The sequence below is a fragment of the Vulpes lagopus genome, chromosome 14 (genome assembly GCF_018345385.1).
Source record: "Vulpes lagopus strain Blue_001 chromosome 14, ASM1834538v1, whole genome shotgun sequence".
Classification (NCBI taxonomy): domain Eukaryota; kingdom Metazoa; phylum Chordata; class Mammalia; order Carnivora; family Canidae; genus Vulpes; species Vulpes lagopus.
In genome coordinates this window covers 12246468-12259615 of record NC_054837.1, presented here as the reverse complement: position 1 = coordinate 12259615, position 13148 = coordinate 12246468, and the positions used below count along the sequence as shown (strand labels likewise).

The window sequence follows — 13148 nt, the reverse complement described above, 5'->3', positions numbered from 1 at the left end:
GGGCGGGGGGTTGGGATGACTGGGTGATGGGCACTGAGGGGGGCACTTGGCGGGATGAGCACTGGGTGTTATGCTGTATGTTGGCAAACTGAACTCCAACAAAAAACTTTTTTTAAAAAAGAGTGTCATTTTTTAGTCTTTCTAACTGACACAGTTTAAGTACATTCACAGCTGACTCATACACAGCACAGCTGGTATTAACATGAGAGAACCAGAGACCCCTCAGTCCAAATCCTAACCGTTACCCCACACTGATGAGCCCTCTTCTGAGAGAACTACACCATTTCTGAAGAGTCAATGATAAGGGAGAAAAGCTTTCATGGTAAGGCCAATCAGTTTCTGTTCCCTCTCAGTCCAAATCCAGTGCCCTTTGACTTCCCAAAATTACAATGACAGGTCACCACCTCTGACCACAGAGCAAGTTTTGGTTAACGCTGACAAAATTAATCCTGCCAGAAAAACAAAGATAACCATGCATCTCTCAAACCCTCGCCCTTTGAAATGACACCAAGCAGCAGACTCTGAGTCATATCTACCAACATTTTAATCCATTTTCTGAGAGTCTAGATGCTCCCAAGGTATTTCTGAATAATAAATGCCCTCATGGTGGGCAGCCTGGGGGAAAGGTCCTTGCGTGACAGAGGTGGCCTACTCGGGGTCCTGGCTCTACTAACGGACTGGGTAACACTAAGCAAGTCCCTCACACTCTCAAGGCCTCAATTTCGCCAATTCCAAAAACAGCTGGATTTAGATGACCCCTCATGTCTCTTCCAACTCTTAAGAACCTAAGAGTTGGGAGCCAGTCCCCAGAATAACCAAACTCTAATTCCTTATGGACTATTTGCGATTACCAAATCCAACCTCTTCGCTTCAAAGATCAAGAATCCAAAAGGAAAGCCCCCGACTCCCAGTTCCAAGCTCTTCCCACATCTCACCGCCCTTCCAGGAACACCAACCCCGAAAGAGGCGTGCAGTCCAGCCTCGACTCTACCGGGGGACAAGCAGCTGATTCTATCTGCTTTGTTCGTTTGGGTTGTTGAGGTTTTTTGTTGTTGCTGCTTGTCCCCTCTGCACTTCCACCTACATGGAAAGGGCAACGCGAGAGCGCTTAAGCCAGATCCTAAATAAACCCAGACCTCCCTACGCGCCGGCAGGCACACCAGCTCCCGAGCTCTAGGTGAAGGTGGATGGCTCTGCCTTCACTCGCCCCCTCCTCAGGGCAAGCCCGCAAAAAAAGAAACGATTTCTTCCTCCCGGGTTCGGCCCAGGCCGCCTCCCACCCCTAGACAGCCTCCCCAGGTAGCTATACCTGCTCCGCCACGGCGTGACCCCGCGTAGCAACCTCAGACACCGCCGACCCACGGACGCCGCCATCTTGTCTCCTCCTTCTTGGCGGACCACGCCCCCTTTTCACACTCGTGGCGCATGCGTGTGACGTTGACGAGCAGCGAGCTCACGGGACCAATGAGGAACGCCGTGGGCTGTGGGCTGTGGGCGGAGACGCCTAAGCCCCGCCCCATCGATGCTCCCCGCCCCATCAGCCCCGCCCTTTGAGAGCCTCCAGGGCCAGGTGAGGTAGGTCAGCCTCGTGCGAAGTCAGGCCCTGGGTGGAGCGTAGCCACTCTTCCTTCTTCCCTGTGGCGTGCGTTTCCTCGTGCGCCTGAAAAATGAGTCACCCAGGATCCAAGAATGTATCAGCTTGGATGGAGAAGCTAAGACCACCCACGACTGGGATACCATTAATTCTGGGCTTTCTAAGCGCCAGGCTCCATTCTGAGCACTTTGCCTGTATGGTGTGTCTTATTTTCCCAAACTGGGGAAATACAGCTCCACTTTTTCCTCCCCCAGTCTGCTAATCATAGTTGTCTTCACCAGATATTTGATACAAGAGGGATATATTGCCTGGTGCCTGCAGTTATTTCTGTGTGGTTATTTAAGCTCAACTAGTGTACAGCCAGCCCCTCCAAGAAACCTAAGGTTTCCTGTTGGAGGGGAGGCATCACCTTCAATGGGCCTTTAAAGTATGGGCGGGGGGGGGGGGGGGGGAAGTATAGAATTGGTTTTACTATTCAACTAAGACTAATAACTCAAAAGGAGTGGGCGGGGTTATTTCAAAATAAAGTGCATTCGGGAAAACTGAAATATCCTCATGCAAAAAAATACGGTGGACGCTTACCTTATACCATGTATAAAAAGTAACTAAAATGAATTAAAGACCTAAACTTAAGAATTAAAACTATAAAACTCTTTTTTTTAAAGATTTTATTTATTTATTTATTTATTTATTTATTTATTTATTTATTTATTTGAGAGAGCAAGAGAGGGGCACCTGGGGTGGCTCAGTAGGTAAGTAAGCATCTGCCTTCTACTCAGGTGGTAATCCTGGGGTCCTGGAATCAGCCCTCCCTCCCTCTGCTCCCCACCCCCATCAGCAGTGAGGCTGCTTTTCTCTGCACCTCCCCCCTTTCTCTTGCTCCCTCTCCTCTCTCTCTCTCAAATAAATGAATAAAATCTTTTTTTAAAAAAAAAGAGACCACGGGGCAGACCTGGTTGCGCAGACTGCAGCCCTGGTTTAGCGCCGCCTGCAGCCCAGGGCGTGATCCTGGAGACTCTGGATTGAGTCCCAGGTCAGGCTTTCTGTATGATGCCTGCTTCTCCCTCTGCCTGTGTCTCTGCCTCTCTCTCTCTCTGTCTCTCACGAGTAAATAAATAAAATCTTAAAAAATAAAATAAAATAAAATAAAATAAAATAAAATAAATAAAAAATAAAAAGAGACCACGGAAGGGGGGGAGGGGGCAGAGGGAAAGGGAGAAGCAGACTCCCTGCTGAGCAGGGAACCCCCACAAGGGGTTCCACTCTGGGCTCATCCCAGGCCCCTGGGATCAAGATCTGAACCCAAGATAACCCTTTAATTGACTAAGCCACTCAGGCATCCCAAACTATAAAACTCAAAAAAATATAAGGGAAACCTTCATGACTTTGGACTCGGCAACGATTTTTTTAGTGTAACATCAAAACACAGGCAACAAGAACAAAATAATATCAATTGAACTTCATCAAAATTAAACTTTTGTGCACCGAAGGACACTATCAAGAGAATTCAAAGACAACCCACAAAAAGCAAGAAAATATTTGTAAATCCTATATCTGATAAGCATCTAGTATCCAGAATATAAAAAGAACTCCTAAAACTTAATAAAAAAGAACAAAATAATGAGCAGACATTTCTCCAAGGAAGTCATACAAATGAATATAAGATGCTCAACCTCACTAGTGATTATGGAAATGCACATCAAACCACAATGAGATACCAACTTCACATACATTAGAATGATTATAAATTTTTAAAAGATTTTATTCATTTATTTGACAGAGAAAGAGAGAGAGCAAGCAGGGGGAGCAGCAGGCAAAGAGACAGGGAGAAGCTGACTGCCCAGTGAGCAAGGAGCCCAATACAGATCTCGATCCCAGGACCCTGGGATCATGACCTGAGCCAAAGGCAGATGCTTAACCAACTGAGCCACACAGGTACCCCCAATTTTTAAAAAAATGTTAAATAACAAGTGTGTGTAGGGATGTGGAAAACCTACAATCATTGTGCATTGCTAATGGTAAGGTAAAATAGTACAGTTCCTATGGAAAATGATTTGGTGGTTCCTCAAAAAATTAAATATAGAATTATCATATGATCCAGGAATTTCACTCCTGGTATATACCCAAAAGAACTGAAAGCAGGGACTCAGATAATTTGTACACCAATGTTCATAGCAGCATTATTCACAATAGCCAGAAAGTGGATTTATAGATGAATGAATAAACAAAATATGATATATCCATATAATGGAATTTTATTCAGCTATAAAAAGGGGTGAAGTGTCAATACATGCTACAACATCTATAAACTTTAAAAACATTATGGTAAGTAAAATTAGCCCCCCACAAAAAGACAAATATTGTATGATGCCATATGAAGTACCTAGAATAGGAAAATTTATAAACAGAAAGTAGAGTAGAAATTACCAGAGGCTAGGAAGAGAAGAGATTGGGGAGTTAATGGGTACAGAGTTTCTGTTTTGGATGATAAAAAAAAGTTCTAGAATAGTGGCAATTGTTGTCTAACATTGTGAACATACTCAATGTCACTGAATTTTACACTTAAAAATTTTCTGTATACTGTAGCAATTTTTTAAAAGTCAGTTGAGGGGTGCCTGGGTGGCTCAGTTGGTTGGGCTCTGCCTGCAGCTGGGGTCATGATCTCAGAGTCCTGGGACTGAGCCCCACATGAGGGGCTTGGCCGAGAGTCTGCCTCTCCCTCTCCCTCTGCCTCCCGCCGAGAGTCTGCCTCCCGTTCTCTGTCTCTCTCAAGTAAATAAATAAAATATTTTAAAAAATAAACAAAAAATTAAAAGTTATTTGATAACAAAAGTTGAGAAGGATATGTGTGAAGAAATCATACCCTTCATACCCTGCCAGTGGGAATGTGAAAAGATGCAGTCTCTCTGGAAAACAATCTGGCAGTACCTCAACAATTAACTGTAGAGTTACAACCATATGTCCCAGCATTTCCACTTGTAAGGAATATCCCCAAGAGAAATGAAAATCTGTGTTCCACACAAAAACCTGTACACAAATGTTTATAGCAGCATTGTTCATAAAATCCAAAAGGTAGAAACAGCACAAGTGTCCATCAAATTTACATAGACATAGAATGGATAAACAAAATATGGTGCATCTATACAATGGAATATTATTTAACTATAAAAAATAATTAAGTACCGATACATGTTTAACATTGGTGAACCTTGAAAACATTATGCTAAGAGAAAGAACCCACTCACGAAAGAGTGGGTTCTTTGTATTATATTATTCTATTCATAAGAAATATCCAGAACAGAGAAATCTACAGAGATAGAAAGCAGATTAGTGATTACCTAGGGCTGGGGAAAAGGGAATGAAGGGATTGGGGTATAAGATTTTTGAGGGGTTGATAAAAATGTTCTCAAATTGACTGTGATGACAATATACATATCTGTGAATATACTAAAAACCACTGAAGTGTCAACTTAAAATGGGTGAATTTGGAGGTGCCTGGCTGGCTCAGTCAGTAGAACATCTGACTCTTGACCTCAGGAGCATGAGTTCCAGCCTCACATTGGACATGGAGCCTACTTAAAAAAATAATAGGGACGCCTGGGTGGCTCTGTCGGTTAAGCATCTGACTCTTGATCTCAGCTGAGGTCTTAATCTCAACGTTTTGAGTTCTGGCTCTATGCTGGGTGTGGGGCCTACTTAAAAAAAAAAAAAAAGAGTTCTCAGGATCCCTGGGTGGCTCAGTGGTTTGGTGCCTGCCTTCGGCCCAGAGCGTGATCCTGGAGTCCTGGGATAGAGTCCCACATCAGGCTTCCTGCATGGAGCCTGCTTCTCCTCCGTCTGTGTCTCTGCCTCTCTCTCTGTGTGTCTCTCATGAATAAATAAATAAAATATTTAAAAATAAATTTAAAAAGAGTTTTTTCTAGGTATAACTCCTTTATCAGATACATGATTTGCAAATATTTTCTTCTATTCTGTGAATTGTCTTTTCATTTCTTGATGGTGTCTTTGAAATATGAAGTTTTTCATTTTGATAAAGTTCAATTTATCTACTTTTTCTTTTGTTGCTTATGTTTTTGATGTCATACCTAAGGATGATTCATCAAAACCAAGGTCATGAAAATTTATATCTATATCTTCTTCTAGGAGTTGTATAGTTTAAGACCGATTCATTTTGAGTTAAGTTTTATACAAGGTGTGAGGTAAGGATCCAACTTCATTCTTTTGCCTGTGGCTGTTCATTTGTCCATTGATTGATTTCCTTAGCTTTTTTTTTTTTTTTTTTTGAGATTTTATCCATTTATTTGAGTGAGAGAGAAAGAGAGAGCACAAGCCAGGGGAGAGGCAGAGGGATAAGCAAACTCCCCACTGAACAGGGAGCCCAATGCTGGGCTTTATCCCAGGACCCCTGGGATCATGACCAGAGCTGAAGGCAGACACCTGACCTACTTAGCCTACTTAGCCACCCAGGCACCTGATATTCATAGTTAAATCAACCTTTCATTGGTCATAGTGTATTATCCTTTTTAATATATTGCTAGATTTAATTTGCTAATATTTTATTTAGATTTTTTGCATCTACATTGAGAGAGAGTAGACTATTATTCTTTCTCTCTCTCTCTTTCTTTCTTGCTTTTCTTATGCCTTTCTCTGGTTTTTGTTATCATAAATTAATGTGCACTTCTCTTTTTTAATTATCTGGAAAGTGTAAGATTGGTACTACCTCTTTCTTAAAATTTGGAAAAATTCATCAGCAAAGCTATATGTGTATGGAGGGAGATTCAATTATGGATTGAATAAGTTTAATAGATGTGGGGCACCTGGCTGGCTCAGTCAGTGGAGCATGCTACTCTTTTTTTTTTTTTTTTAAGGTTTTTATTTATTCATCAATGAGAGACACAGAGAGAGAGAGAGGCAGAGACACAGGCAGGGGGAGAAGCAGGCTCCATGCAGGGACCCCGATGTGGAACTTGATCCCGGGACTCCAGGATCACGCCCCGGGCCAAAGGCAGGCACTAAAACGCTGAGCCACCCAGGGATCCCTGCATGCTACTCTTAATCAAGGGGTTGTGTTTGAGCCCTACATTGGGTGTAGAGATTACTTAAAAATAAAATCTTAAAAAAAAATTAATAGATGTAATATTTGTTCAGGTCTTGTGTCGGTCTGGTAAATTGTCTTTTCTTCTAGGAATTAATTCATTTAACCTAAAATTTCAATTAAATGACACAAATTTATTCCTAACATTCTTTTATATTCTTTTTCATGCCTATAGGATTTTTAGTGGTGTACTCATGTTCTTTCCTGACATTGGTGAATTTATGAAGTCTCTCTTTTTTTCTCTTCTTGGTCATTCTTGCTAGAGGCTTAAAATGTTATTAATTTTTCAGGGGATCCCTGGGTGGTGCAGTGGTTTGGCACCTGCCTTTGGCCCAGGGCGCGATCCTGGAGACCTGGGATGGAGTCCCACATCGGGCTCCTGGTGCATGGAGCCTGCTTCTCCCTCTGCCTGTATCTCTGCCTCTCTCTCTCTCTCTGTGACTATCATAAATAAATAAATTAAAAAAATATTTTTAAAAATGTTATTAATTTTTCAAAGGACACATTTTATTTTTTTATTTTTTTTAAATGGAATTCTGAATTATTTTTTTATTTTTTTTATTTATGATAGGCACACAGTGAGAGAGAGAGAAAGGCAGAGACATAGGCAGAGGGAGAAGCAGGCTCCATGCACTGGGAGCCTGACGTGGGATTCGATCCCGAGTCTCCAGGATCGTGCCCTGGGCCAAAGGCAGGCACCAAACCACTGCGCCACCCAGGGATCCCTGCATTTTATGTTTTTAAGATTTTATTTGTTTATTTATGAGAGACAGAGACAGAGAGAGGCAGAGACATGGGCAGAGGCAGAAGCAGGCTCTCCGCAGCAGCCTGATGCAGGACTCGATCCAAGACCCCGGGATCATGCCCTGAGTTAAAGGCAGACACTTAATTGCTGAGCCACCCAGGCATCCCTAATATATGCATTTTAGGCTATTACTTATTTCTAAGTACAGGCTTAGCTATACCTTCTATTTTGAGCTACCATGTTTTCAATATTACTCTGTTCAAAATACTTTTCTTTAAAGATTTTATTTTTAAGTAATCTCTATACCCAACGTGGGGCTTGAACTCACAACCCCGATATCAAGAATCACATGCTCCATCCACTGAGCCAGTCAGGTGCCCCTTAAAGACATTTTTAAAAAATCGTTACTTTTTTAAATTGAAGAATGATTCACACATTACATTAGTTTCAGGATTACAACACAATGATTTGATAATTCTATATGTATTAATCTCAATGTATTAAAGTACATTGTGGGGGCGCCTGGCTGGCTCAATTGGTGAAGCATGTGACTCCATCTCAGGGTTGTAAGTTTGAGCCCCATGTTAGGTATGGGGATTACTTAAAATCTTATAAGAATTCATAAAGTAGGGGCAGCCCCGGTGGCACAGCGGTTTGGTGCCGCCTGCAGCCTGGGGTGTGATCCTGGAGACCTGGAATCGAGTCCCACATCGGGCTCCCTGCATGGAGCCTGCTTCTCCCTCTCCCTCTGCCTCTCTGTGTGTCTATGAATAGATAAATAAAATCTTTTAAAAAAAAAGAATTCATAAAGTAAATTATGATTTATTCTTTGACCCTGAAGATAACCATGTATTGCTTAATTTAAAAAAGACTTTGGGTTTATCTAGTTTTATTTTTATTTGTAACTGATATTTAACACGACTCCACTGTGTTCAGAGAATTTACTTGGAATTTCAATCCTTTGTATTTGTTGACATCTGCTTTGTGGCTCAAATATGGTTAATGTTTTTTAAAGATTTTATTTATTTATGTGTGATTTTATTTATTTATTCATGAGAGAGAGAGAGAGAGAGAGAGAGGCAGAGACACAGGCAAAGGGAGAAGCAGGCTCCATGCAGGAGCCTGATGTGGGACTGGATACCAGGACTCCAGGATCACGCCCTGGGCCAAAGGCAGTCACTAAACTGCTGAGCCACCGAGGGATCCCCTATTTATTTATTTTAGAGAGAGAGAGAGAGAAAGAGAGCACATGAGCAGGGGGAGGAGCAGATGGAAGGAGAAAGCAGACCCTTCACTGAAAGCATAACTTGATGTGGAGCTTGATCCCACGACCTCAAGACCATGCCTGGAGCCGAAACCAAGAGTTGGCCACTCAACCAACTAAGCCACCCAGGTGGCCTGGTTAATTTTTAAAATCTCTCTCTCTCTCTCTCTCTCTCTCTCTCTCTTTAAGATTTATTTATTTATTCAGAGAGAGAGAGGCAGAGACACAGGCAGAGGGAGAAGCAGGCTCTATGCAGGGAGCCGGACTTGGGACTTGATCCCAGATCTCCAGGATCACACCCCAGGCTGCAGGCGGCGCTAAACCACTGCGCCACCGGGGCTGCCCTAAAATATATATCAATTAGGTTAAATTGATTAATACAGGTTTTCAGATCTTCTATAATCTACTAATTTTTGTTTACCTGTCCTATCAGTTGAGAGATGTTCATATCTCCAACTATAATATAGATTTGTCTATTTTTCTTTTTAGTTCCATCTATTTTTATTTAACGTTATTTCAATATTTATACAAATTCTAGATTGTTATATTTTCCTGCTGGGTTTGCCCCCCCCCCCTTTTTTACCATTATGAATGTCCCTATTTGTCTCTTGTAATGCTATTGCCTTGAAGTCTAACCACATCTGTTATTAATACAGCTATGCTTTTTGCGTTTTGTTTCTTGTTTGCATAGTACAACTTTTTCATCATTATGTCTTCAGACTCTGTGCCCTTGCATTTATAGTGTGTCTCTTTTTTTTTTTTTAAGATTTTATTTATTTATTCATGGAGACACACAGAGAGAAAGGCAGAGACACAGGCAGAGGGAGAAGCAGGCTCCATGTAGGGAGCCCGATGTGGGACTCGATCCTGGATTCCAGGATCATGGCCTAAGCCAAAGGCAGAGGCTCAACCACTGAGCCACCCGGGCGCCCCTATAGTGTGTCTCTTATAAGCAGCATATTATTGGGTCTTGTTTTTTAATTTAGCCTGACAATATTTATCTTTCAATTGGATTTTTAGGCCATCAATTAAATTATCAAAAATTTGGATTTAAATAGACTTTCTTACATGTATTTTCTATTTGGCCAAATGTTCTATATTCTCTTTTTGCTCACCTACTTGTGGATGCACCAAGTTTCTTTCATAATTACTCTACTCTTTCCCTTTTGTTAACTGATAGTACCATTTCTGTACTAGTCTTTCAGTGGTTACCCTAGGAATTAAAACATATATGTTTGTCCTTTTTTGTTTAGATAAAATTCACACATACAGAAATACACAAGTTTTTTTTTTTTTAAGATTTTATTTATGACACAGAGAGAGAGGCAGAGAGAGCCCAACATGGGACTCGATCCCGGGTCTCCAGGATCAGGCCCTGGGCTGAAGACGGCGCTATATCGCTGAGCCACCCGGGCTGCCCCACAAATCTTAAGTATAATTCAAGCCATACAACCGCTAAACCCAGGCAAGATATAGAACCTTACCATTATCTCAGAATGTTCCTTCAATCTCTTCCACACAATCTCTGCTATCCATCGGCAATCACTGTTCTGACTTTTAGCACTATGTTACTGCAGCCTGTTCTTGGATTCACAAAAAATGGAATCATTCTGGGGTGCCTGGCTGGCTCAGTCAGTAGAGCATATGACTCTTGATCTTCAGGTAATGAATTCAAGTCCATGTTGTGATAGAGATTATTTTCAAAAATTTAAAAATTTTTCGGGCGCCTGGATGCCTCAGCAGTTGAGTGTTTGCCTTTGGCTCAGGTTATGATCCTGGGGTCAAGGGATTGAGTCCCTCAGGGAGCCTGCTTCTCCCTCTGCCTGTGTTTCTGCCTCTCTCTCTCTGTGTCTCGTGAATAAATAAATAAATAAATAAATAATCTTAAAAAATAATAATAAAAGTAAAAAAATAAAAAAGTTTAAAAGTTAAAAAAAAAATCTTGTTTAGGGCAGCCTGGGTGCCTCGGCGGTTTGGCGTCTGCCTTTGGCCCAGGTTGTGATCCTGGAGACCCGGGATCGAGTCCCATGTCGGGCTCCCTGCATGGAGCCTGCTTCTCCCTCTGCCTGTGTCTGTGCCTCTCTCTCTCTCTTTCTGTGTCTCTCGTGAATAAATAAATAAAATCTTTTTTAAAAATCTTGTTTATTTATTCATGAGGGACACAGAGAGAGAGAGAGAGAGGCGGAAACACAGGCAGAGGGAGAAGCAGGCCCCTCCTCATGCCCTGAGCCGAAGGCAGACAGACGCTCAACCTCTGAACCACCTAGGTGTCCCCCTGCAAAATTTTTAAATGGAATCATTTAGAGTGTTTTCAACCTCTTCTGCTTAGAATAATGTTTTTGAGATGCAAGCATGTTGTAGTAGTTCTGTTATTTTTACTACCAAGTAATATTCCATTACACAAACATACCACCTCTCCTACTGATAGGCATTTGAGTTCTGGTTTGGAGTTATTATGAATAAGACTACTGTAAACTTACTTTTACAAATACTTTTGCAAACAGAAATTTTCATTTTTCTTGGGACTGGAATTTCTGCATTGTAGGGTAAATAGATATTTTATTTTATAAGAACTTAACAAAAAGTTTTCCAAAGTGGTTGTATCATTTTACATTCCTACCATCAATTAGGAATGTTAGTTTGGGGATCCCTGGGTGGCGCAGTGGTTTGGCGCCTGCCTTTGGCCCAGGGCGCGATCCTGGAGACCTGGGATCGAATCCCACATCAGCCTCCCGGTGCATGGAGCCTGCTTCTCCCTCTCCCTCTCTCTCTGCCTCTCTCTCTCTCTCTCTCTCTCTCTCTGTGACTATCATAAATAAATAAAAATTTAAAAAAAAATTAAGGAATGTTAGTTTGGTTGCTCCGCATTTTCACCAACATTAATTTTAACCACTCTAATGCATATGATGTGATATCTCTTTATGGTTTAAGTTGTATTATCCAGGAGATTAATAACATTGAGCACTTTTTTATGTGCTAACTGACCATTCATATATCTTTATTTGTGAAATGTCTGCTAAATCTTTTACCCATTAAAAAAATTAGGTTGGGGCACGAGGGTGGCTCAGTCAGTTAAGCATAGGACTCTTGATTTTGGCTCAGGTCGTGATCTCAGGGTTGTGAGATGGAACCCCACATAGGGCTCTGTACTCAGCAGAGTCTGCTTGTCCCTCTCGCTTCCCCTCTGCCCCTCCCCCTGCTCATTCTCTCTCTCTCTCTCAAATAAATAAATAAAATATTTAAGAAAATTAGCTTGTTTGAATTTTTGTTATTGAGTTTTCTGGGTTGCTTATATACTCTGGATATAAGCTTTTTGTTAGAGATATGTATCAAGTATTTCTTCTTGTATTATTAATGGAATCTCTTGATAAGCAGTTTTTAATTTTAATGGAGTTTAAGTGATTTTTTTTCTTTAATAGTTTTTTTTTTTAATCCTAGGAAAGGCTATAAAGATATTCTCCCACATTTTTTTCTAGAAGTTTGCAGTTTTATTTTTTATATTTTGGTGTATGGCTCACCTCAAACTAATTTATATGTATGTAATTAGGTTCATTTTTCTATAAACATCAATTTTTTAGCACCAATGCTAAAAAGATTTTTCCCTTCCCCTTTGTTTTTTTTTTTTTTTAAATTTTTTTATTTATTTATGATAGTCACAGAGAGAGAGAGAGAGGCAGAGACACAGGCAGAGGGAGAAGCAGGCTCCATGCACCGGGAGCCCGACGTGGGATTCGATCCCGGGTCTCCAGGATCACGCCCCGGGCCAAAGGCAGGCGCCAAACCGCTGCGCCACCCAGGGATCCCTTCCCTTCCCCTTTGAATTGCCTTGGCATCTTTGTCAAAATCAGCTGATCATACATAAGTGGGTCTATTTCTGGATTCCAATGATCTCCATTTGTTCTGTTGATCTGTCTTAATTACTGTTGCTTTAGTGTAAATCTTTTTTTTTTTTTTTTTTAGCAAACTCTGCCCAACAGGGGGCTTGAGATCAAGAGTCACAGGTTCTACTGACTGAGCCAGCTCGGTACCCCTGTTTTGGCTTTTATAGGTTCTTCATTTCCACAAAAATGTTAGAATCAGTTTGGGAATTTCAACAACAAAAAGCCTGTTGAGACTTTTATTAGGATTGTGTTGAATCCAGAGATCAATTTGGTGAATAATAATATTGAGGCTCCCAATCCATGGACCTGACAAATCTCTCCACCTTTATTTTTCACCCTCAAAAGTATGGTAAAAAGTACAAGTTAGTACTTTTATTCATTCCTAGTCAATGCAAGCATCTTAGAACATTTAAAATTCATTACCCATTTTTACCTTTTGTGTTAATGCTCTAATACACCTTTATTCCACTAGATTTTGTTTCATTTTTACAAGAATGTGTATAGCAGCTATACTCATAAGGTTCCCAAACTAGAAACAACTCAAATGTCCATTACAAAAGCATTACATT

At 41.1% G+C, this 13148-nt stretch overlaps 1 protein-coding gene across 1 annotated transcript in view; it reads right to left on the bottom strand.

Annotated features, from left to right (window-relative positions):
- PISD (phosphatidylserine decarboxylase) overlaps positions 1–1392 on the bottom strand; it is a 45192-nt gene extending 43800 nt beyond the window's left edge. Inside the window, exon 1 of the mRNA XM_041729378.1 lies at positions 1310–1392. Coding sequence (XP_041585312.1) covers positions 1310–1374 — 65 coding nt within the window. The 5' untranslated portion in view covers positions 1375–1392. The remainder of the gene's footprint in view (positions 1–1309) is intronic.
- Between the last annotated feature and the right edge of the window lie 11756 nt (positions 1393–13148).